General features: G+C 39.8%; 1 protein-coding gene across 3 annotated transcripts; it reads right to left on the reverse strand.

Moving 5' to 3' along the window:
• Nucleotides 1-15,013: 15,013 nt before the first annotated feature.
• Nucleotides 15,014-26,262, reverse strand: LOC117962363 (ankyrin repeat domain-containing protein 34A-like). Of its 3 annotated transcripts, none has more exons than XM_034918554.2 (2): nt 25,886-26,262; nt 15,014-16,924 (listed from the first exon to the last, which is right to left on the reverse strand). In XM_034918554.2, the coding sequence occupies exon 2, from the start codon at nt 16,842-16,844 to the stop codon at nt 15,246-15,248; it is 1,599 nt and encodes a 532-aa protein (XP_034774445.2). In that variant the 5' UTR covers nt 16,845-16,924; nt 25,886-26,262; the 3' UTR covers nt 15,014-15,245. The 3 variants fall into 3 exon arrangements, with proteins under 3 accessions (XP_034774445.2, XP_058863642.1, XP_058863641.1); XM_059007659.1 differs by lacking the exon at nt 25,886-26,262 and adding an exon at nt 23,720-23,828; XM_059007658.1 differs by lacking the exon at nt 25,886-26,262 and adding an exon at nt 20,330-21,472.
• Between the last annotated feature and the right edge of the window lie 1,174 nt (nt 26,263-27,436).

Here is a 27,436-nt window from a genome sequence, read left to right on the forward strand (position 1 = left end):
TGTGAACTGTTAAATTATTAACTGTTAAATTATTCAGCATTTTTTGAAACTTTAAGAATTCCAGTTACTACCTAGGAGTTGCTACAGTCTGATGCAATTCCTGGAGGAGCCCCTTTAGCTTTAAGAAATAATAACTTTTGTAATACAGATGTTTTCAATTTAATGATAACGCATCAATGTACTTTAGCTTAGGCATTGTATTAAGATCCAGTACAGTTGAGTTAAGAGGAGGTGTTGTGTGTTTTAAATGAGAAACACGCTTTATTATAGAAATAAATAAAAAAAAATTAGACGTGCATATCAATCGACAGGGTCCCAACATCACGCTCCATCAATCAATCAATCGACAGGGTCCCAACATCACGCTCCATCAATCAATCAATCGACAGGGTCCCAACATCACGCTCCACCAATCAATCAATCGACAGGGTCCCAACATCACACTCCATCAATCAATCAATCGACAGGGTCCCAACATCACGCTCCATCAATCAATCAATCGACAGGGTCCCAACATCATGCTCCATCAATCAATCAATCGACAGGGTCCCAACATCATGCTCCATCAATCAATCAATCGACAGGGTCCCAACATCACACTCCATCAATCAATCAATCGACAGGGTCCCAACATCACGCTCCATCAATCAATCAATCGACAGGGTCCCAACATCACGCTCCACCAATCAATCAATCGACAGGGTCCCAACATCACACTCCATCAATCTATCAATCGACAGGGTCCCAACATCACGCTCCATCAATCAATCAATCGACAGGGTCCCAACATCACGCTCCATCAATCAATCAATCGACAGGGTCCCAACATCACACTCCATCAATCAATCAATTGACAGGGTCCCAACATCACGCTCCACCAATCAATCAATCGACATGGTCCCAACATCACACTCCATCAATCTATCAATCGACAGGGTCCCAACATCACGCTCCATCAATCAATCAATCGACAGGGTCCCAACATCACACTCCATCAATCTATCAATCGACAGGGTCCCAACATCACGCTCCATCAATCAATCAATCGACAGGGTCCCAACATCACGCTCCATCAATCAATCAATCGACAGGGTCCCAACATCACGCCCGACCAATCAATCAATCGACAGGGTCCCAACATCACACTCCATCAATCAATCAATCGACAGGGTCCCAACATCATGCTCCATCAATCAATCAATCGTCAGGGTCCCAACATCGCGCTCCACCAATCAATCAATCGACATGGTCCCAACATCACACTCCATCAATCAATCAATCGACAGGGTCCCAACATCAAGCCCCACCAATCAATCAATCGACAGGGTCCCAACATCACGCCCGACCAATCAATCAATCGACAGGGTCCCAACATCACGCTCCACCAATCAATCAATCGACAGGGTCCCAACATCACGCTCCATCAATCAATCAATCGACAGGGTCCCAACATCACCCTCCATCAATCAATCAATCGACAGGGTTCCAACATCACGCTCCATCAATCAATCAATCGACAGGGTCCCAACATCACACTCCACCAATCAATCAATCGACAGGGTCCCAACATCACGCTACACCAATCAATCAATCGACAGTGTCCCAAATTCACTGCAAAGGTCCGCTACTGATCTGAAGCCTTCTTATCGAGGGCTGTGTAAATCTAGCAAAAGTTGCAGTAAATAAATCTGGGATTAATTTATACAGTGATGGCAAGAGATTTGCAGGCTCCTCTAAGCCAATTTCCATTTTCCTCTCTGCCAATTAACTGTTAAATGTTTCTATGGCTGCTGAGGCCATTAAAGAGCTTAAGGCAGATTCTGAATAATGCATATTTGTAATTGCAATGGACAGAAACGTAGCAGGCAGCAGGTTAGTCATTTATCTTCCTTTTACAGTCTGGGCAGTGGTTTAGTGGTGAGAGGTATGGAGCCAGGAGATCCAAGTTCCTCTCTATTAAAGATATTGCTTCTAGAATGCGTATGCTTCAAACAAACCTAGTTTATAAGGAAACTATTCAGCATATCATGCCAGTCTTACCTGGATTTCTCTGTCTTAATCTTCCAGTGCCAATAATAAGAGAACTCATATTGTTAAACATAAACGTCAGTGTGCAATTTACAGAAAATGGGTCTCATTAAAAACACTTCTATCTGATCAGCTTTTAGGAAGTTGCGATCGTATTCAACCTGGTTTTAGATGTGATTTTATTTTTAAAATGTAATATATCAGTATTTCTTTTTTCTTGAGCTCATTATTTAAACATTCAATTGACTGCAGGGGTTTATATGTTTACTGATAACTAGACAGAATACTAAGCCTATTTGGAATTGAGGAATTTTGTTGAATAAGAACAGTAACATGAATTATCGGGATGTTCAAATACTAATTCTCTAAAGTATGCTGTGTTATCATTGGTATATATATTGACTGACTAGACTCAGAACTGTACAGTGTTACACACACCATACGGGTGAGGACAGATGGAACAGGTTCAGATATCCAAAATAAATGAGTTAATTAGTGAAATTAAGCAAGTTCTATTTCTATGAAAATGTCTGGCACATTCATTGTTGAAATCCCAGTGTTGTCATTCAGAGCTGAGCGCAAGCCTTGGCAGATGAATGATTTAGTATGCAGAAGCTGTTCTGGTTGGGCTCCGGGGAGATTAAAAATGGCATCTGTGCTGCCTCTGTCTCATTCCACTCTGACAGGGTTTGGAATTAACTTTCTCAGGATCAAGTGACATTAGTTGCTCTGCAATACTTGTGTGAAAAATAAACCGTTCACCTGAGAAAAAAGAAAATGAATTTGCTTTTGAGCCACTGTTTGAAGTGCTGGTTGTGTGTGCACTCAGCCTGCGCTCTGTTACAGAGGGGCTGGTATTCGGATCTCATTGAGGTTACAGGGGATGAGTGTAACAGGCGTGCGATGCTCCGCCATTACAGATTCCGACACATGTCAGTGAGATGAGGTTAAAAGCTCTGTGACCACGCATGCAGATGAGCCTCCTTGCATAGCGATTGAGACTTCACTTGCTGTGTGTTCGTGGCTGCCAGTTCACATCCTCGTCCCTCTTAAATGGACAGTTCACACTAGCAATGACATGAATATCCTTTAGCTCTTGTAGTATATTCTTCAATTGGGAATACACAAGCATTTCAAAGGCAATGCTGTCCCTGATACAAAATCTGCCAAAGTGTCTTACAGAAGTAAGATAAGACACATCTAGTGATCTTGCCACTTTAGATCAAGCTTCATTTTGTTTTGCTGGCAATCCACTCCTGTACACTAACTAGATCCTGCTGGCTCTTACTAACATAAAGACTGGCTGATCAAGCCTGCATTTCATATGTCTATGGCGTGCAACTCATAGTCAAAGGACCTCCTGAAAGAGCATAAACACACAAAAAAATAAAACAATTGATTGCACATCTCATATGAAGGTAAGGAGACATACAATACAAGCAAGAGAAGATGTACTTTTAATAATGATGCATTAAGATGTATTACTCCATTACAATTATTTTTTATTCCTTTGGTATTTTTTTAGAAAATATCCTGGCGCACCTAGGTCTGTTAGGCAATACACAAGCTTAGCCGCAATGCTTAGTCTCTATATTGTCACAGTAAGCTGCATAAAGACGTTGGCTTTATGTTTAATTTATTGCACGAGGGCACACAAATTCTCTTTATTGTTTGGTGACCCAACAAACAAGCATCCTAGCTATGCCGTTGGCATCAGTGCACTGCAGACAGATAACTTGAATCTACCACTACACACAGATCTACGCACTTCATTGATTATCTCATTAAGTATTCCGATAGCACTCCAAAGATCACTTGATTGATAATTTAATTTCTTAGCAGCTCAAAGTACCTTAGGGTCGTTAAGAAGCTGCTTATTTCCCTTTGGACAATAGTTGACATTTTCGCTGCAATCACTTTAATAATTGAATATTATGCTGCTCACATTACCCCCGTTCTTAAGAAACCTTCTCTTGACCCTTCCTCTGCTCAGAACTATCGCCCTGTCTCTCTCCTCCCGTTCCTCTCTAAAACTCAAAGTAAGCTTTTTTAATTTTTTTTTGGAGCCTGCAGCCTCCTAATTCTTTGTATATGTTTGCCTGAAAAATAAAATGGTCGCCTATTTTATTAAAATAGCTACATACAAACTTATTTGTTCTTCAAAATAATAACCATATAAATGCATGACTAATGAACCTTGATAATTAAGTAACATACAACAAAAATGGGCTTCTCCAAGTATGTTTTTAATACACACAATACTTGGCATCTAAATGCAGAATTTTTTCAGACATTTTATGGACACATTAGGGCAGCAGTGTGGAGTAGCGGTTAGGGCTCTGGACTCTTGACCAGAGGGTCGTGGGTTCAATCCCAGGTGGGGGGGCACTGCTGCTGTACCCTTGAGCAAGGTACTTTACCTAGATTGCTCCAGTAAAAACCCAACTGTATAAATGGGTAATTGTATGTAAAAATAATGTGATATCTTGTAACAATTGTAAGTCGCCCTGGATAAGGGTGTCTGCTAAGAAATAAATAATAATAAGACACTGCTGATCTTGTAGAACGTGCTCAGAATACTGTGTTCAGCTCAGGTTCCCACAATGCAAAAAGGACATCGTGGACCTGGAGGGAATCCACCAAAGAGCACACTAATGCCAGGGTTTAGATGAACAAGCTGTTAAGATATGCTAAGGGAAATCAATCTTGACTGAAATCTGTTAACCCTAGACAGTACTTTAAGTGCTGCACAGTTGGAAGTGAAGACAGCCTTAAACAGGCAGTTGATCCATCCTTGGACCTCTGCATGGGAGACCTTCAATCTCAGGTCATGCAGTCTTTACATTTAAAAGCATGTAAAACTTATCAGGGAATAAAGGGGTCTATTTATTTATATCGTACTAATCATATTATTTGTCCTTGTCTGCTCTTTCTAGCTACCTATCACTATGTCCTGCTGCTGTCCATATGAGCCCTGTTTCTTCACCCTGGAGGGAACAATGATCTCCAGGACTTGATTCATTAATTATCTTCGCCTGTGTCTTCTCCGTGCTGGATTGCTCCCGGCATCTACTGGACATTCATTCAGAATCGATGCTGCTACTTCTGCAGCTTCCAGAAACGTTTCTCTACATTTAATCAATAGACCTCAGGAGCTTACGAACGGTGTATCTGAAAATGTCAATGACACAGTTTGAAAGACAATTAAGAGGTTTATTTTTTGGGGCCTGGAGAAAGGGCAACCCTTAGCCATGGATTCCCTAAGGTTTCCTCCTGTGACCTTGTGGGTGAGCAGAGGGTTTTTCCATACCTGAGCGCCGGGCGGTTTAATTCTGCAATGTGGCGGAGGCTTAGATGGCATTGTCCTTTTTGTGGTAAGGTGGCCCTAGGTGCCCACTTGTCCTGCCCGCTGGCATTAGTCATTAATTCATATGCTTCATTCATCATAGTTTTGCCAGCACAGGGGCGGCTAACTAGCTCCAGTGGGCAAATTCAATTATTATTATTAGTTTATTTAGCAGATGCCTTTATCCAAGGCGACTTACAGAGACTAGGGTGTGTGAACTATGCATCAGCTGCAGAGTCACTTACAATTACGTCTCACCCGAAAGACGGAGCACAAGGAGGTTAAGTGACTTGCTCAGGGTCACACAATGAGTCAGTGGTTGAGGTGGGATTTGAACCGGGGACCTCCTGGTTACAAGCCCTTTTCTTTAACCACTGGACCACACAGCCACCAACAACGTAATCATTTACGGGCATGTTTATCTGTCAATTTAATAAATTGTTCATTTCATTCTATTGGTGGATGTCTCCTTTCTGAATGTTCAATTCTGGTCTCTACAATACAAAAAACACATTCCAGAGAGTCCAATGAACAACTAGACTATCACAGGGCTGCTGAACAAACATTAATAAACACAGGGGTCAAAGGTCAAGTTAATAAAACATTTATTTTTTGTCAAACAGAAAACATAACCTTTACGCATTTCAAATGCAAACAACTCCACACAATGTATTGTACATGGATTGTATATTCTACTACTTAAGATAAGCAACAGTTACTGTTATAAAAAAAAATGCTGTTATATTAAACATATTTCATTAATCTGTTTCAACCAAAGTTAGATAATTATGTTCACATGATGGACGAAACTCTGTTGTTCTTATTTTGTTTCGAGGCTAAATGTTATAAAAACTAGCAATAAACTACGATGAACAATAATAGTAATTTCTTGCTAGTTTGATATGGTTACAACTGTTTTATTTTCACGCAGAAAATCTGCCTTTGTACCTTCAAGGTCTCTGCTCTTTGTGTTCCATTTCTTCAAAGGTTAAAAGCCTTCACTCTCCAAAGCTAAGCAACGTTGCTAAGCAACATCGCCAAGAGACAAAAAGTTAATGTGAACAGATGTGCTTATATCCATCTCAGCACAAAACATTATATAAACCTTTGGACTTCAACAGAAAATTTCAACACCATTTTTTAAAATACACCGGTCAACAAATTACAGTAAAATGAGTAGAAAACGATGTGACTATAAGCTGTGTACTATTTAGTAGGGCTCTGCAGACACTCCGAAAATATGATTCATTCCCTTTAGCGTGTTTTTGTCAGTAGGTTTTAAATAAATACGCCTGTTTAAACTGTTAATGTCAGAAGAAAAGCTGCTTTTCTCTGCCCTAATCTATACAAGCGAGGACCAATCGATGGCAATTGATTTCCGCAGTCTGTGATTTAAAAGCCGTTTGGAAGGAATTTTCCTTTCACCTCGGATGCTGGCATTTTTAATGAACTGAAGAAGATGTTGTACTGGAAGATGAAATTGCTTTCCAGGTTTAGTCAGAGGCTACATCTTACCCAGGACCACAATCCCACAATTCACTGCAGAGGTGGTACATTTCTATGGAAACGAGAAAAAAATCTGGAAGTGAAATCAAAAATATTTTGCATCAAACAGAAAAGGGTAGGGCGAATAAAAGCAGATCAAATAGGAGGTTCTGTATTAAATCACACTGGCATGCTGAATTCTGAATAGTCTCTAGATCTGGAGCTCACACAAATGAAATGAAAATATACCCGTGTTGATTGCTCTGCATTGTGTGTGGATATTCTATGTTAAATTACATTGTAGCGGGCTGAACAATTGCTTGGATTCTGAACATTATAGTGAGGTCTTGGCGTTTGGAACATTTATTGTTATATGGTTGACTGAATTAACATTGGTACTATTTTGACGACACAAGGAACAATAGGTGCTACAGTAACCCTAACTCTAATCCTAACCCTAACCCAAAGCCTAACCCAAAGCCTAACCTTAACCCTAACCCTAACCCAAAGCCTAACCCTAACCCTAACCCAAAGCCTAACCTTAACCCTAACCCTAACCCAAAGCCTAACCTTAACCCTAACCCTAACCCAAAGCCTAACCCTAACCATAACCCTAACCCAAAGCCTAACCCTAACTCTAATCCTAACCCTAACCCAAAGCCTAACCCTAACCCTAACCCTAACCCAAAGCCTAACCCTAACCCTAACCCTAACCCTAACCCAAAGCCTAACCCTAACTCTAACCTAGAAAGAGTGCAAAGAGCAACCAGAATTATCCCGGGTTTAAAAGGCATGTCGTATGCAGACAGGCTAAAATAACTGAATCTATTCAGTCTTGAACAAAGAAGACTACGCAGTGATCTGATTCAAGCATTCAAAATCCTAAAAGGTATAGTTACAATGTCGACCCAGGGGACTTTTTTTACCTAAAAAAAAGAAACAAGGACCAGGGGTCACAAATGGAGATTAGATAAAGGGGCATTCAGAACAGAAAATAGGAGGCACTTTTTTACACAGAGAATTGTGAGGGTCTGGAACCAACTCCCCAGTAATGTTGTTGAAGCTGACACCCTGGGATCCTTCAAGAAGCTGCTTGATGAGATTCTGGGATCAATAAGCTACTAACAACCAAACAAGCAAGATGGGCTGAATGGCCTCCTCTCGTTTGTAAACTTTCTTATGTTCTAACCCTAACCCAAAGACTAACCTTCAACAGTGGTTAAAACAACCTTGTTTCCACATAAACAATGTGCTGTGAGCCCATTAATGCCATTCTAGAATTATTTGACCAGGCAGTGTATTCATCAGCAATTATTTTGTAGTTATTTAACTGTATTAAGCGGCCACCTGTCTAACAGCAACCACAATTCTCTTACCCAGCAACGGACTCAAACCTGTATTAAACACCCCATACGCAGGGCTATTGTTAAAAGAAAAATATGATTTTAAATGATACGTCCTAAATTAAAAGGAATACGGTAACCATTTCAGCGTCTTTTAAAATCAATAAAACAACAGCGCTCTCTTGTAAAGGAAGAGAGAAAACGTGGAGAAACCAAAGGTCCTCCCTAGATGACAGAATTAAAGTTATTAAACTTGTAAAGACAGTAAGTGCCAGAAAAAAACGCTGAAAATTCGGCACTAGAAAAGACGCAGATACAGCATTTTGAAACGGAAAGAACTAGGGCTTGCAGTTTTACGTTTTTATTTACGTGACCGTGTTTTGAGCCAATTCAATATCTTAATTAAACTGTTAATTACTAAACAAAGTATTTTACTTTGATGTCCTGATTGACTTGCTGATTCTGTTTCACCTTCTTCATTATTCCAACACAAGAGCAAGCAATGACATTAATCACTTCGCCCAGATGCTAGTTTAACTTGCATTTCGTTCTCGCACTTGCCTGGGAACTAGATAGCTTCCAATGTGTCCGTTTCGTGTTGTGTTGTTCTTTCCCGCTAATTTAACACACTGTTCTCATAATTAGGATGTAGCGGCTTAAGACTTAAAGGCAACCCGTTAAAAGGAAAATAAACAGCGAAAAATGCAAGCCATACTTATAAGAGTATGAAAACAATGTGCGCGGTAATCGAAAAAGATCTTATGCTTATGCTGGCGTTGGTTTAAGGATGCAATGAATCAACACGTACCTGAAAGGCAGACACACAGGCATTGAAATGTTTTTAAAACATTGTGTGAGACAGGCAAGCATTCATAATTTCACAAAATAATTTGTTTTGTAAATGCATTCTCTAAATGAACGTTATTACATATTTCCTTTTGTTCATATTACATCTTCTGGTTTTTACAGTGCATGTAAGACATACATAATTACATGAAAGCATGTTCTTTTAACATATTGCTTTGAAATAATATATATATATTCTTTAAAATAACATTCATATGCTCATATGTGGAATAAGCTTTACAAAGCAGCACTCCGTGTTTTATTTTAGCATGATTGTATTACAATCTAAATCAATTTATGCTTTAAAAAAAATCACAGCACAATTTCCTAACATTATAAAAATAACATTTGTTTTGAACACAGTAATAATGTATTTTACCTTATAGAAGATTTTATTCAACAGCAGCAATTCTTAATACAACATATACAGTACATTTCAATATTTAAGCAGTAAGTATTTTTAAATGTCATTTTTATGGTAAATCTCCCTTATTCTGGGCTCTCTTGTTCCGCTGTTGTTTATCTGTCTAAGTAAGTAGCTTCACGTGGCATTTTGATTTCCTTTTTACATTCCCTTTTTATTTGTGGTGTTTGGTTCGGGGGTCTGTTTCTCCAATATTGAGATATTATCTTTATAATCTGCTCTCGTCTGACTTTGAGCTGCTTTGAGTTTGTCTGGAGTGCTGGGACTGAACAGCCTTCCTCAATCCATGCAAATCATGGGACAATATGACCTTTCAACTGCCAGCCCCACTGGCAGAGTTGAACGGTGATGTCACAGAGAGTAGGCGGGGCTGGCAGAGTTGAAAGGTGATGTCACAGAGAGTAGGCGGGGCTGGCAGAGTTGAAAGGTGATGTCACAGAGAGCAGGCGGGGCTGGCAGAGTTGAAAGGTGATGTCACAGAGAGCAGGCAGGGCTGGCAGAGTTGAAAGGTGATGTCACAGAGAGCAGACGGGGCTGGCAGAGTTGAAAGGTGATGTCACAGAGAGCAGGTGGGGCTGGCAGAGTTGAAAGGTGATGTCACAGAGAGTAGGCGGGGCTGGCAGAGTTGAAAGGTGATGTCACAGAGAGTAGGCGGGGCTGGCAGAGTTGAAAGGTGATGTCACAGAGAGCAGGTGGGGCTGGCAGAGTTGAAAGATGACATCACATGATTTGAATTGAATAAGGATGGCTGTTCAGCGTTATGATTATCCAGAAAGGTTTAAAGCCTGGTAAAGGCGGATTTTAAAAAAAGATGATCAATCAGTATTGGAGCACCAGAACCCTGGAGCACACAGGATGATTCTAAACACCACACAATGGTAAAGGGGGGAGTAAGAAAGCAGTTTGAGTGACATGTGAAGATACTCACTGTACAACCTGGCTTCCCAGATAGCAAAGACATCCTGGTTCGATTCAAATCATGTGACAATGGACCCTATCAACAGAACCCTGATTTCCTATGGGAGTACCTGAGGGTTCTGTTCTACAAGCTTCTAGAGGCAAAGTTATTTAAACATTGCTGTTTCCTAGTTTCATAATTTACATTTATATTCATGTTATGTAGCTCATCTGGATTATTTAACACACACACACACACACACACACACACACACACACACACACACACACACACACACACACACACACACACACACACACATATATATATTTGTTTGATCTACTTCCCCTTATTAAGTTGTGTTAAATAATCCAGTCAGAGTGCTACGTAACATGAATACAAATGTAAATTATAAAACTTGGAAACCGGTGTAATTACAGAAGGTGTGATAATAACATGATATTTTTTTAACCTTACTAAATTAAATAGGGCACGACTTATCATTACAGTAGAGTGGCCCTATTGTCACATGATTTGAACGGATTGTACAAATGTAAATGTAAAAAGACAATTAAAATGATATTTAAGTTACTTATTAAAACATGTTAAACAGCACACTTTAATAATTCCGATAAAAGTATTTACAGGGAAAATTACTTGGGCCGTAATTAAATCAAAGGTATGTTGCTGCCATAAAAATGATTTCATTGTGGAATACGCAGCGAAATACACTTTGATTTCATTCAGGCCCTTGTTATCCTGTCAAAAGGATGGAGGCTAGTGTTTATAAAATATATTTAATTAATAAATAAATAAATAAATAAATAAATAAATAAATCTGTTCCTACTTTCCGTGTGGAACTTGAACATTAGCACCTCTGTAATAAGTGTTCATTAATATTTAATACAGCAGAAGGATCTTTGAATACACCCAACCCATGTAGAGTGTTATTAATGAACTATTATTTAAAGCAAATCTATGGGAGGCAAATTTTCCATCTAGTGCCCGTAAGGTTCTTTTAACAATGTCTAAATCCATCCATGCAAATCTACAAAACAACCTTTTTTTTCCTTCCCATTTTAACTGTCCTAATTAGATGACAAGAAAATCGAATACCATCCCTCAGTAGGGACATTCAAATCAGAGAATGCTGTCGGCAGTAAACAGCTCACCCACATCAGACAAATAAAGTCCTTTAAATTAATTACAGCTATCCACTAATTCACGTATGACATTTACATTCTTCTCACAAAACTTACAATGTGTTTAGGTCTTACAAAATTCATATTTTGGATGTGAATTTAATGAATCTCTTTAGAACTCCAGTTGTCATAGTAACAATAACATGTGCATAATTTGTGCTTTAGTCGGCCAATTAGATAATAAAAAAAAACTAAACAATTATAAGAAAATATATTTAAATATATAGGGGTAGATGTGCTAAAGTGTTGCAGCTGTCGCAATAATAATAATAATAATAATAATAATAATAATAATAATATTTATTTTTATATAGCGCCTTTCATAGTGGACCACCATCACAAAGCGCTTTACAGAGGCAGGCTGTGAACTGTGCACTATATGCAGAGTCACTTCCAATAGGACATTGATTTAACATCTCATCCGCAGGATGGAGCACAAGGAGGTGAAGTGACTTGCTCAGGGTCACATCGTGAGTCAGTCAGTGGCAGAGGTGGGATTTGAACCGGTGACCTTCTGGTTACAAGACCTTAACGACTGGACCACAGTTGTAAGTCTTGGGTGAAATGTACTAAACAAGCGCAATGCTATTTGCGACTTTTTAGGGAATGCTTTGGGGCAGCGGTTTTTACTTTGTGGTTCAAGCGCAAGCGATGAATATGCATTTATGGGCAGTCCGGCATTAATTAGCAAAAAAGGGGCAGAGATAATGCAAATGAGGGTTCTCAAATATTATGATGAGATGTACCAAAGCTCCCGGCAATTGCAACACTTACAATTGCATCAATTTCTTAAGATCTTTAGAAAGCACGTTTTAAACAGTTGTAATTGTTGCTGGCATGTCCCAGTCCGCGTTGCCAGCTGTGCTCAATGCATTTTTCAGACGAGCACCCAAATACTTAAACCTTGAAAACAAATATTTATGACATTTCTGGTTTCCCCAACGTGTTGGGAGCAATAGACTGCACACATGTGCCACTCAACCCTCCAGCTCATTCTAACCCCAGCTGCAGCCTACCTAAAACACATTAGTGTTCAGTGCAATGATTTACATTTAAAATGCATTGAGCTCTATAAATGTATGTGTGTGCGATTTTAGTGTATTGTTTTTAATGTTTATTGTTTTTATGTTGGACAAACATGACCGGTTTAGCGAGGGGCTACTGTATGATTATGAAAAGCTTTTGGGGGGTGAAGATGGGGGCCCCACTATAGAATCTGAGGAGATCTCGCTAAGAAGAAGCAACCAAAATTTAAATGAGTATATTGTGGCTGTCTTCAGTAAATTTTCTCGTAGTACGTACGGCAAAATGTTTACTTTGCTAAGTGTCGCAACAGAAAATGCAAATTGCGATATGTTTGCGCTGCGACTGGCCCATCTTAGTACACCTACCCCATAATATTATGATCGACTAGTAGCAAAAACATAAAAAAGGGTGTCGCTGCCTGTCAAATCTTAATAGTCCGATTTCCAAAACCACATGGCAGGTAATGGGCAAGCACCTGCAGACAGCCCTGGCCCTGAACGTTGTATCTTGCAAATAAGCTGCTTCATTCGAATTAGTTTATGGGTTCCCTTATACAGCAGGCCACGACTGCATCGTTATGTTGTTCAAATTTACATTTCGTTTCCTTATTTCAATGTGGCTCTTGGCTTTGTTATCAACATCAAAATTAGATTTACATTTGCACTTCGTAGGAAAAATGATCCTATTAGATGTGTTGGTTGATTTGTATTATACAGATGTTTTGGATAGTGCCGCCTTCAGTGTACAAGCCACTTGATTAATCACTTTGAAGTTATGTTATAACACTTTTTCCAGCATTGGCCGGTGCATACATGTCACAATCTGAGGCAGTATCAAGAGGCAGGCTGGATGAGGAAGACATTTCTCCTTTATTCTGCTTTATTCAAAGCATACTGCATACATTTGAACAAAACTAAATCTTTGAAGATAATGCAGAACCGGGAAGCGATTATTTAAAAGTGACAGCTATTTATTGTATACACATACCAGGCACCCTACTCTAAGTTAAACTTATGCAAATGAATGCCTATATACATCTGTCAGTAGTCTGTTAGCATCAGAGGTAATAATGACTAATCGGAATAGAAGCATTACCCTACAACCAAATTATTGTGACACATCACAAGTTGTACCTAATCGAGTCAATGAATGTGTTGCAAACTCCAGAAATGCCACCCAACCTTCGGGGGCACTTAAAGGCCATCCCTGCCCAGTTGAGCTCCACAATAAGTTATCTTTGATTTAGAGATCCTGTGCAATAATTACAAATCTCATTTAAATCTCATTATGATCAATTAAGTAGCCAAAGCTGTTCATCTCCGGGGTCTTGCACATCCCGGATAAAAAGGCAACCTTTCTGTAATTGCACAGAAACGTGTGTAATTAATGCATCATTAATGCCACTTAAAAATGAATTACATATTTGACAACCGTCCGTTCATCAAAAAACTGCAAATTACAAATCAATACCACAACAAATAACTGAACACTGATCTCTGACTAGAATAAAATGTTGTTATTTGGCACCAACGACCAACGCCTTAATCAGCTCAGTTTCTAGTTTAACCCTTTTTAAACTATCATTATCTTTTTTAAGCTGACCTTGCAAGAAATGCCAATTCATGAAAATCACATTAAGACGTTAAAGGATCTTTAGGGACTTCTCCTGTATAGAGCTTGCGGTTAAGGGGAAACTAATTGGTCAGATTGATCAACTGATATCCTACTCAGGATTTAATCACCAAATACAGAAGGTGCAATCTCTTGCAATATCTCTCAACTTTGGTTTATTTTTGTGTGTGTGTGTTATTTACAAACAGTACCAATGCTTTTGGCTTTCCTTCATAACCTTCTCTGCATACTATAACAGAAAGTGTTTTTTTTTTACTGCAAAGGTGTCTCCCTTCTTGAAGTCTGCTTTCAACTATGTCAAACTTTGAGCCAAACAGAAAACTACATGGGGCTTGAATTTCCTTGACCGTTTTAATGAGTGTTGTTCGGCATTCCTAAATTCAGATATCAGCAGTCAAGTAAACCTGGGTAGAAAGAGGAGTTAAGCTTGGATATAAACTGCTCATTTCTCCATCCTGTACCAGAAACGGCATCTGTGTTACGGTTAAGCCCATTATTCCATCGGAAAGTTACACTTTGGGGATTTCCTGTTTGCCAATTTTTTGTTTTGGTGATAAAATTTGACAGAAGACATCTACAAAGCTTTATAAGACAACAACCTTTCTAAATATGTAAGAACTGTTTTAAAGCACATGGGGGAACTATACCTCAAGATGAAAGACGAAGAACGTATTTACCGAACTAGCGGAGAATATATTATTAATCTAAATTGAATGCAACAAAGCAAGGTGACGAGCAAATAGTTTACAACTGTCATAGAAGGAATCAAAATTAAACTTTTAAATAAATCAAATGTGGATTAAGTGGAATTTGTTTAGAATTTGAAAAACAATGACAGTGACTGTGTCCAGGATACTGATGGAAAATGAGATGAAAAGGACGCACAGCTTCAATATATTTAAGTCATTGTATTGTATTCATTTTTGCTTTTATTAAATTTGGCCCATCTTCCATCGCATAATCTGGATATCTTTCCCTTCCTGCTCTTTCCTTTTGTTGTGAATGCCGACACCCTCAGTCCCCGGTGAACTCGATCATCTTCTCTGCCAGGATGTCCTGGAAGTTGGAGAGCTGCTTCATCTGCTCCGTCTGCATAGAGTGACGCCTCAGCAGCTTCTTCTTGTGCCTGGGCTCCCGTTTCGGGGAGCTGGGGGCCACCGGCACCAGGATTTTATGACTGGAGTGGACTGGGGAGGGGGGCTTCCCATTGGCTCGGATGTCAGGGATGGGGCGGTGATGGTTGACATTGAGAGGGGGCAGGAATCCCGGACGGGTGTGAGAAATGCGGTCTAGCAGCAGTGTGCCGGACCCCCTTCGTTCCAGAAGCCCCTGGGGTCTGCGTCGTACTGTGATGGGAGATACAGAATTGGGAATGCTCTCCAGGGATTCCCGGGAGGAGCTTGTGAGCAGGGAGAGGGGGGATGTGTTGTACTTACGGCGTTCCACGGAAACACGTCCGGAATCGGGTGATCCGGGGATGGATTCCGGGCACAAGTGCGTATCAGACTCGTAGTGATCCATCCGGGTGAGTCTGGGGTGCGCCAGTGGGCGGACATTGGCTGGTACAACACCAGATGTGGTGGAGCTGGTCTCCTGAGATTCTGGCGCCGTGTTTCTCCTGTAAAGCAGCTGGTGCTGCTGGACCTTATCCGCCCACGAGGATCCGTGAAGGACGGCAGAATCTTCAGAACAAGAACGATCTATGGGTTTTGGCGAGGAAGGGTCGTGGGTTTCAATGCTGTGCCGCCTGGAAAGGATGGGGCGACCGGAGATGCTCATGCCGTTTAGCTCCGAGATAACATTCTCCTCATCTCTCAAAGTGCCAGGCAGCTGCTGCTGCTGCTCCTGGTTTGCCTTGCTCAACACTGAAGGAGCTACTAGACCCCAGGGCTCTGAATTGAGCCTTTTGAGGTGCTTCCTTGGAGGCACAGCCCTTTTCTCCCCTGGCGGGCGAGCAGACGGCAAGGGGAGGGCAGAGTTAAGAGAAAAGCTGAAGATGTCTTCCTTCTCCTTCTCCTCACTCCCTGGGGACGCATAAGTTCGGATTTCCACGTCAGAGGGGGACATGCAGGAGGTGGGAGAGAGCTTATCTTCAACTCCAGGAGAAGGCGGAGAGTTGAGGTACTGCTTGGTCTTTTTGGTACCTGAGGGCGAAGTGTCTGTAGTTATGATGATCACCTCCTTGCCTTTAGCCTTGCAGGCATCCAGTAGGACTTGCAGAGTGTCTCGATCGCCCTTATTAATAGCGTACACCAGTGCTGAAGACCCAGAGTAGTCTTTCATGCTGGGATCGGCACCATACTCAAGCAGCATGGACACCACCTCCTTACCGGACTGCTCCGCACAGGCGTGCATCAAAGCTGTCTGTCCGGATTTGTCTGGGATGTTGGGGTCTGCCCCCTTCTCAAGCAGGTACTTTACCATCTTCTGCCGGCTTTGGGGGTCCTCATAGCCTGCCAGGCAAGCGGCCACGATTGGGGTCTCTCCTCGTTCATTGCCCTCATTGATGTAGGCCCCTCCTTCCAGCAGCAACCTGGTTAGCCTCAGTTTGCCCTGGAACACGGCCTTCAGAAGGGCATTCCCCTCCGTCTGGAGAATTCCACCGTCTCCCATGGCAACCTGAGTCAGGCCCTCACTTCCTCCTGGGCTTCATCACAGAGGAAAGCACATGCGTCAGTGGAGAAGTGGTGATCCTGGAACACAAACAGGTCAACAGTCTTCTAAATCTTAAAGGAGAAATAAGAAAGCTTATCATATCAAGCAAAACAATACAATCTCTGATTCCCCTTCCTTTCCTTTGTTAATATGTTGGTTCTTTGCTGGCATTTTATACTTCAGTTTGAAATATGCAGATATTTGAAAGACAACACAATGTTTCCTGGTACACTTTATGGGTTATGGTTCAAACTCACACTCGTGGTCGAGCTGCAATTAGTGACCTATATCAAACGTACCAGGATGCCGCAGTCATACTTGGAAAGGGGGCTTGTTCTGAATTAATGTCAAAAGTGAAGAAAAATATCTTTAAAAAACATTACAATTGTATTTATTTCTTTTAAAATAAATTCCCTGCTGGCTGCGTATTTCCTTTTAAACAACTCCAGTCTTCAAGGACAATTCCACATCAGGTTTTAAAGGTTATCAATTAAATAATTAACAGATTAAAATCTGAAGAGAAGTGTAATTGATTCAATACAAAGGGTATGGTAACAAATATCTGAGCTACAATTGCCCGCACAGTGCACCGCTGGGTTAAAACAAATCAATGTGGACTGCTTTCCTTCAACCCAAAGTGTAGCATTGAAGAATCTGCAAGGAGCGATTGATATATTTCCTTCACTAATAGCTTAAATTACCAATCAAATTGACCATACTGTGTACGTGTTTCATGTGAGATCTACGAAATGTTATATATATATATATATATATATATATATACACGATGGTAATAAGACATAGTTAAGCAATCATCAATCATCCCTTAAATCTATATAGTTTTAAATACTTTAATATTTTACACTTACTAAAGATCAACCTACCAAATAACTATGTTGTGTTCAAGCAATTGGGCTTTTTCAAAAAAGAAATACATAATTGAAAAATGAAACGTAATGTGAGGAAATGGCCGTTTCTATACTGTTTTGATGTCTAAAAAGTACATTTTGTTTACAGTTAAACCACGGCGATAAATAAATGAATAGTGTAAGTAATCACACGGACAAAATTCAATGAAACACCAACGCATTCACATGATGCAAAATTTGGCATGACAAGGGCAGATGAAGAGAGGTTTCAGTTCTGAGTCACTGTTTTGTAAGCGTTATGAATGTGTGTTCATCACTGCTACACCACGTTAGAAAATTGCCTTTGAACGTGAGAGTATATCTGTACGCTTTTTTAAGCAGTCGCCCACAGGACTACTGAGACACAGACATCAACTAGCCTCATCAATTTTAATGTGCCTCAGGCGACCGTGCGAGCATTAGTTTCTAACCCTGCTGTTAACATTGCTTATGCCCAGGTAAAATTATTTATACATGTGTTACAGAACACCCTGCAAAGCACCTCAAAGTGCTAGAGAACACCCTGCAAAGTTTACAAGAAACGTATTCCGTTACCTGTGCTGTGTCCCGTGTTGTCAAAGTAAAATGAGTTTGATCATCTCAGCACTGGACCACAAAACATCAACATAATTCCACACAGTTACATAAGAACATAAGATAACTTACAAACGAGAGGAGGCCATTCGGCCCATCTAAACTCATCCAGATCCTAGTAGTTGACTGATCTCAAAAACCTTTAGGGTCTTAAAGGATCCAAGTGATTCTGCCTCAACAGCAAACATGACTATGTAACCCAATCCTTACCCTCACCACTCTCCGTGAAGTCTTGTCCTAAGTCTATCTCCATTTATGGGCAGCAGTGTGGAGTAGTGGTTAGAGCTCTGGACTCTTGACCGTGGGTCGTGGGTTCAATCCCAGGTGGGGGACACTGCTGCTGCACCCTTGAGCAAGGTACTTTACCTAGATTGTTCCAGTAAAAACCCAACTGTATAAATGGGTAATTGTGTGTAAAAAATAATGTGATATCTTGTAACAATTGTAAATCGCCCTGGATAAGGGCGTCTGCTAAGAAATTAATAATTTAATTTCCAACTGTGTGTCCTCTGGTCCTGGTTTCTGTACTGTGCTTAAAGTATTGGTTAGGGTTAACTATGTCAACTTCTTTTACAACTTTAAAGACTTCAATCACATCTCCCCCTAATTCTTCTCTGTTCTTTGCTAAATAGATTGACAGACTGTGAATGGCAGGGCGTGTTCAGGTCAGGACTGAGGTGCGCTCTCTCTCCTGCAGAGCTGTGAGGGGAGCCTCTTACAAAACCTGCCTGTCTGTAACACCAAGGATGAAAATTAAAAAATAAATAATATGTGATATCCTATATTAATAAAAAAAATATTCTTTGCATAGGCATTGTTTATCAAGTTACAAGCAGGTCGCCAGGCTTCATTTGAAGGCAATCTAATCCACCCTGTGTTATAATCTGTCATTTTTATTATCTTTTATATTACTTTTGGAGCTACGCCACCCCCTGCAATTAAAGCAGCACAGAAACAATCCACTGAAGAGGCTTTCGTTCTTAAACGCACAGCCTACAGTGATATGTGGGTGGCTAGTAGATGCCACTTAGGAGAATATTGCCCACGTCTTACGGTCACTACCTGACATACTTAATAGATTGCTGGATTTGAGATGTGCCAGTTCTTTTGAAGAGAAAATAGCTTTAGTATTGTATGGTGTTTGTAATCATGCTGAGTGGTGCTCCAGTACTGAGGTGTTCTTTAAATCTGGCTTTGGGAAGAATTCTACATACTGGATTGAGCAGCCTTTCTCCTTCCATTCAAACTGCTCGCTGGCTATTAAATGTGAAAGTAGTGAAATAACAGGATCGGTTACAAAACCATATTTTCAATCAGCTAAAAGTATTTCTTAAAATCTGTAAACGGCATCGAAACATGCCAATCTAACACAACTCATCTGCTGAGTGGGTGTTTATAGTGGAAAATTATTGGGTTGAGAGAGAGACTGTTTGAAAAGAACAGAGAAAATATGAGTGGTGTAAAATCTCTCCCTCAGCATGTTTTATAAGTTATTAGTGTGGGATCTGTGTGGTTTGGAAGCAGCATTTTAGACATTCTTAAAGTAATTTCAGGTAACAAGATACATAAATTATCATGAACATTCATGCATTCCAGAGATCTCAAATGTTCCGTTTTGAAAGAAGCAAACATGTATTTAATTTTAAAGCAGACATCTGCACTTAAATAAATCTGTTTGCTATGCACGTGTTTCTTTCAAAAGTGCACATTTGCAACCTATGCAGCTGTGTAAAATGCTTAAAGAGCTATGTGTGACTTGTACAGTTTATGATGAGTTATTCCTATGGAATGAAAAAAAAATCAATTCCCTTTCTTTCTTTCTTTCTCTGGAAAATAATCTCCTCTTTCCACCCACCTTTGACACCTCTACCACCCTCCTGATCATAAGAACATGAGAACTGTATCCACAACTTGACTAAGTAATCCATTCCATCCCCTCACCACTCTGCGTGAAGAAGCGTCTCCTTCGCTCTGTCCAGTTTTTTCTACTTCATTTCCAACTGTGTCCTCCAGTCCAAGTGATATATCACCCACCATCAAAAGAGGCATCACCATGACGATTGCTGTACACACAGATTGTAAATAAATTCACAAATAGGGGTGGCAAATCAGGGTTCTCAAATATTCTAATGAGATGTACGAAAGCTGCAGAATTGCGTCACTTACAATTGCATCCATTTTTTAAGAACTTTTGAAAGCATGTTTTAAACAGTCGCAATTGTTGCTGGCATTTCCCAGTCCGCCTTTTCTAGTGCATTGCCAGCTCTGCTCAATACATTTTTGAGACGAACAGTCAAAAAACAATTTTTTTTCCCCCTCAAAGCAGGGTGTACTTACAAGCCTGGAAAACAAATTTCTATGATATTTCTGGTTTCCCCCAACGTGTTGGGAGCGATAGACTGCACACATGTGCCGCTAACCCCTCCAGCTCATTCTGAGCATCTCTATAGGAATAGCAAACACACCTATTCTGTTAATGTGCAGGTGGTTTGTAATTGTGCACAATTTAGCACTGCACCACTGACTAACTTAAATAAAAACAAACAGTATACATTTGGCTTATAGGCTGCTCATGATAATAATATATAATGGTATAATGCAACACTTGTTGCTGGTCCCTTGAAATTCGTATTAACAAGACTTGATTGTCCTCCTGTAAGCATCATAACTTGTCAATGCGGCACCATGATCTATTTTGTGTTAAGTTAACAATAATAATTAAAAAAACGCTCAAATCATTTATTTTGTGTTACCATACCGATAACCTACAGGCTAAAGTAAAGTGCTGCTGTCTAACCTGTTCTACTGTTTGGGTTTTCCTCTTCAAGTGTGTGTCATTCGGCAGCTTGCAATCTCAAGTAGCCTCTGCTTTGCTATCTGCGTCCAGTAGCTTCTGATTTTTGGATCTGGTGATACCAATAGCTTCTGTTGACAAATATACCCTATTTAGACCAGAGGACACAGTTGGAAATTAAATGGCGATTGACTTAGGACAGAGGAAAGGAAACACTTCTTCACACAGAGAGTGGTGAAGGTATGGAATGGGCTACCTAGCCATGTTTTTGAGGCAGTATCGCTTGGATCCTTTAAAACTCAAATTGACAAAGTTCTGAGATCAATCAGCTACTAGGAACCAGATGAGATGAGCCAAATGTCCCCTCTCTTTTGTAAATGTGCTGTTCTTATGTTCTAATGTTCAAATGGCCCCCCTCTTGTAAATGTTCTATGTTCTTAAGTTCTAATGTTCAGATGGCCCCCCTCTTTTGTAAATGTTCTATGTTCTTATGTTCTAATGTTCAAATGGCCCCCCTCTTTTGTAAATGTTCTATGTTCTTATGTTCTAATGTTCAGATGGCCCCCCTCTTTTGTAAATGTGCTGTTCTTATGTTCTAATGTTCAGATGGCCCCCCTCTTTTGTAAATGTGCTGTTCTTATGTTCTAATGTTCAAATGGCCCCCCTCTTTTGTAAATGTGCTGTTCTTATGTTCTAATGTTCAGATGGCCCCCCTCTTTTGTAAATGTGCTGTTCTTATGTTCTAATGTTCAAATGGCCCCCCCTCTTTTGTAAATGTGCTGTTCTTATGTTCTAATGTTCAGATGGCCCCCCTCTTTTGTAAATGTTCTATGTTCTTATGTTCTAATGTTCAGATGGCCCCCCTCTTTTGTAAATGTTCTATGTTCTTATGTTATAATGTTCAGATGGCCCCCCCTCTTTTGTAAATGTGCTGTTCTTATGTTCTAATGTTCAGATGGCCCCCCTCTTTTGAAAATGTGCTGTTCTTATGTTCTAATGTTCAGATGCCCCCCCTCTTTTGTAAATGTGCTGTTCTTATGTTCTAATGTTCAAATGGCCCCCCTCTTTTGTAAATGTTCTATGTTCTTATGTTCTAATGTTCAGATGCCCCCCCCTCTTTTGTAAATGTGCTGTTCTTATGTTCTAATGTTCAAATGGCCCCCCTCTTTTGAAAATGTGCTGTTCTTATGTTCTAATGTTCAGATGCCCCCCCCTCTTTTGTAAATGTGCTGTTCTTATGTTCTAATGTTCAGATGGCCCCCCTCTTTTGTAAATGTTCTATGTTCTTATGTTCTAATGTTCAAATGGCCCCCCTCTTTTGTAAATTTTCTATGTTCTTATGTTCTAATGTTCAGATGGCCCCCCTCTTTTGAAAATGTGCTGTTCTTATGTTCTAATGTTCAGATGCCCCCCCCCTCTTTTGTAAATGTGCTGTTCTTATGTTCTAATGTTCAAATGGCCCCCCTCTTTTGTAAATGTTCTATGTTCTTATGTTCTAATGTTCAGATGGCCCCCCCTCTTTTGTAAATGTGCTGTTCTTATGTTCTAATGTTCAGATGGCCCCCCTCTTTTGTAAATGTGCTGTTCTTATGTTCTAATGTTCAAATGGCCCCCCTCTTTTGTAAATGTGCTGTTCTTATGTTCTAATGTTCAAATGGCCCCCTCTCTTTTGTAAATGTTCTATGTTCTTACATTCTAATGTCCTGCTTGCTCACTAAATGTTAGAGAATATCAACCGCTCTACAGATTGATTTATCAGTTAGCCTGATTGGCTCCACGGTTTTCATTAACTGTGGCACAGAGTCTGTTCATTGAATGAAACATACAGTGCTTCTCCTTTATAACGCTGTAGTGGGGAGACATAAGACACTGCAATTTGTGTTGAGCCATATAATGACAATACAAGTGCTAGTGGAAAGGCATTATGAGGCAAATGGAGGCTGTGTGGTCCAGTGGTTAAAGAAAAGGGCTTGTAACCAGGAGGTCCCCAGTTCAAATCCCGCCTCAGCCACTGACTCACTGTGTGACCCTGAGCAAGTCACTTAACCTCCTTGTGCTCCGTCTTTCGGGTGAGATGTATTTGTAAGTGACTCTGCAGCTCTGTAAGTCGCCTTGGATAAAGGCGTCTGCTAAATAAACTAATAATAAAATGGCAGCCATGACCATACTGCATGTAACCTGTTCTGCAGTATAAAGGGTTGAATTATGAATACTAAAAGAAACTCAAACTCTTTGGGTGTGTTTACACTGTCGTTCCAGAACCCTTCCGATACAATTCCGGTACAAAATATTCCGACACAGCCTAAGTTTACACTTGGCTAAAACAGCAGGGGGTGGTTCTCTCAGGACAGAAGTGTGAGCGTGCGTGTTTTGTAAGTCGAAGAGGCGGTGACGTAATAACGACATCATCGAGCGCCATATTTTGAATATCTTCAATGAAAGCCACGCACGCTGGGGGTGACCATTTGAAAAACTTTCGGAAAGGTGAGTAACAATATAATTGAAATAAATATTATATATATATAAGTTGCACTTACTTTATTTAGATGGTTCGAGTTGAAAATGTCCTCTGGTTGCAGAATGTATGTGTTAGTGCAAACACACCTTTTGTCTCACTGCTTTTATTTGCATTTCTGGAAATGCCAGACATGCATACATACATTTTAAAAAGAATAATAGGACAATAACATGGAAGGTGAAACCTGAAACAGTTACAAATTGACACAGTTACTCATTTGGATGGTTTCTGTTCATACTGCATTAATCAGGCTGCAAATGTTTGAAGTTAAAGATAACTACATACTTCTTAAACTGAATATGTGATCCGTCAAAAGGAGCAAAATGTACCTCTATTAATCATAAACCCACCCGATGTTATTTTTTGCAGGTCAGCTGCCTGTATATTGCTATTGGAATTCTCTGCACTGTCGACCAAGGAGGGATTGACACAGTCATTTGGCACCCTTTCACCTTGGGTTATAGACTTCAGTGGAGATGGTTTTGTTCTGCACAGAGTGGGAGGCAAAGAAATGAGTAAAGTCGAACTTACAGCGAGCTTAAATATATACAGCGGATTCACTGCTTAGTCATCCGAAGGGGGGTTCTAGAAACATAAATAGATACACCGCTAGGTAATAAGGATGTAGATAAAAAGCTATTTTCAGAAAGGCAATTCTCATTTGAATAACACAATTATTGATGCCACCTCCCTTCTCTATGAAAACAATGGACATATTAGCTACAGAGAGGTTTTCAAACACATATTTATATAGGTTGATGGATAACTAGAAGCTACACAGTGTTTTTTTATTATTATTATTATTTAAAAAAAACACCTGCCAAAACACTGTCAATAAGGAGTTGCACAGCCATTGGCGCCTAGAATGGAACTCATTCAATGTGGTAGTCTGCAAGGTGTGTGGAAGGATACCTGGCTATAGTTCGCCTATAAGGAAAGCTATGGTCGGATATCAATCAATCAATCTTTATTTTATATAGCGCCTTTCATTGTGGACCACCATCACAAAGCGCTTTACAAGATGCAGTAACAACAAGAAAATCCATCATACTTTAAATACAGAGAAATGCCTAATACAAGCTATGCTATATCTGCAGCTGAATCTGTTCTCTAAAATCACTTTTGAGACACGAAGGATCAGGAAGGACGTGCGACCTAGTCTATGCTCTGTCTTAGCTGTGGTGATATAAACGTATTTTCAACAGGAATGCACATTTCCATAAGCTGTGGCTTGCTTACACAGATGCGTGTGCTGCATATCACAGGTGTGTTAATGACTGTAGATAAGTCAGTATAATAATACAATATAACGTTGTAAGGTATCTCTCTGGTGTGATCATTTAGCCTATTTAAATATGCATACATAATATCCTCAAAAGTAAATGATTTCTAATACAAAAATCATAAAAAATAATGTTTTCTATAGCCGAATACGCAGGCATGGATTATGCACTGAACCCATGTAACGCATGGAATACGTGAAACTAAAGCAGATAAAAATATTTGAATTGGCTATTTAAATACCGGTAGCATAGCAGTATTCATATATCAAATTAATACCCATTGTTGTGGTTATAAGCATATGACTATTTTTTTTAATAGTCGTATGTATAGAATGACTAAGACAAGACAAACTTTTATTTAAAAAACAAAATATATACAGTAATGCAATTCACCTTTTCTATAACGATTTCCAAGTTCATAAATGTAGAGTTTGTATAAAGAATTAAAATATTAGTGCCTGTTCATTGAAAGTTGGATAATCCTTAAATCAATGTATTTCTAATCGTGCCTTAATTTTAGAACGAGCAGTAGAAGAATGCAAAAGCGATCAATCCTGAAAGAATAACCGCATTGATCAGCTTCACAGCAGTACAACAGACCGTTCAAAAAAAAAATTAAGAAGCAGATATCAAATGCGCGTTCTTTTCAAAATATATGCATTTCTGTTTAATTCTAGTAATAAAATGCGCGTTCTTTTTTTAAAATATATGCATTTCTGTTTAATTCTAGTAATAAAATGCGCGTTCTTTTTTTAAAATATATGCATTTGTGTTTAATTCTAGTAATAAAATGCGCGTTCTTTTTTTAAATACATGTATTTGTGTTTAATTATATAAATATGATGTGCGCTCTTTTTTAAATACATCTATTTGTGTTTAATTCTATTTATAAAATGCCTTACCGTGTCAGTTTGTTGGTTGCAGGTTTTTCTTTCTCGTTTTCATTGACCGTGCTGGTTTTGGCTGCAGCTACAATGCTCAGATCTGTGACCGGGTTTAATTAGTTACCACTCCGTGGCAATTTTGTTGCTCGATGACTATGCTACATATCTGGAGTTCTCTCCCCCATCCCTAGCTAGTGAAGCAGGCGGGAGTTTTTGTCTGCGGGGGCGGGAGGGAGGTGGGTAGGTGGTGGTAACGTTGGAGTCGATACAATTCGTTTGTAGCTGTGAAGCAATGTGTTTGCTTGATTAGGAGTTACAGCTAAGCTAACTTAGCGTAACCCATTCCTCCTTTAGAGAATACATACGAGCCAGACTGGAGCAGGAGCCTCACATCATTCACCGGGGCTGCAAAACGACACACCAGCATTCGCTCAACGAGCACCAGTCCATTGTAGTGGAGCATTCCCTGATCTTTCTCACAGATTGGAGGGCTGGTTTTGTGTTTTTTTCACCAGTATATGCTATTACTTCTGCACCAACAAGTAAAAATAACGATGGTGATTCTACAGCGGTTTACAATGCGTCCCCAGCCTATAACGCATACTCTATGATGGTGCATAAGTAAAGACTCCTGTCGGATAGACTTTTGAAACCATATTAAATGCGTGAGGTAGGTCCGCTCTCCTGAAACGCTTAATCTAACAAAATAAGAAAAACAACACAACTTGATTATCTTTAGTTCTTTTTATTTTCTCCTTTAAAAAAATTAATTAAAGTTAATTGAATACTGGAGGGAAAAAATGAACATAAAGATGCAAGATAATATTCAGGCAGTTGGTCAGATCCATAATGTTTGCACAAGATTTTTTAAAAGGAAAACTAAACTGCAATTGTACAAAAAAAATCATGCTGGTGATCTTTAGAGTGTTGACTGCAGATTAAGCTGGTTTCACAGACTGGTTTCATACAGTAAATTGAAGTTTACAGCATAGAATCTACAATAGAAATAACAAGGTGAATGACTGATGTTCCAAAATCTTCAATTCTTGCCATCTGACCACTTCCATAAGGCAACGTTTGTTCCATAGATCGCTCCAGAATAGGCAGCAAATTCTACACTGTATGGATTCCTCATCAGTATGGTTTAAAAATTCTCAGGTAAATGATCAGCAAAAGAAGAGAGTTTTATTCCAAAAAGAAAAAAGAAAATGGCAAAAAAAAAAAAAAGTAATTTCCTGTAAACATAAGGTGACTTATGAGGCTTCACTATTGGAGCAAGGTAGCCGTTTTAGTAGTTTAGTCATAAGAACATGATAGATATGCAGGATAGAAGGCACTGGGGTTACATATCTGTCCCGCTGCTGATAAGACAGCGGGTCAGGGGCATTGAATCTACCCCAGCTGGGGGCCAGTCGTCGCCTCCATGGTAGGGAGGTTGGGCTGCCCATTGGGGTCGGTGATCTGGGCAGTCTGGATTCCCGCAGGATGAGGGGTGATGGTGGAGGTGCAACCAGTCCCCTGCTGCTTGGTGGTGAGGGAGGGGTCAGTAGGCTGATCAGAGAGGAGATC

The sequence above is a fragment of the Acipenser ruthenus genome, chromosome 35 (genome assembly GCF_902713425.1).
Source record: "Acipenser ruthenus chromosome 35, fAciRut3.2 maternal haplotype, whole genome shotgun sequence".
In the NCBI taxonomy this organism is placed as follows: domain Eukaryota; kingdom Metazoa; phylum Chordata; class Actinopteri; order Acipenseriformes; family Acipenseridae; genus Acipenser; species Acipenser ruthenus.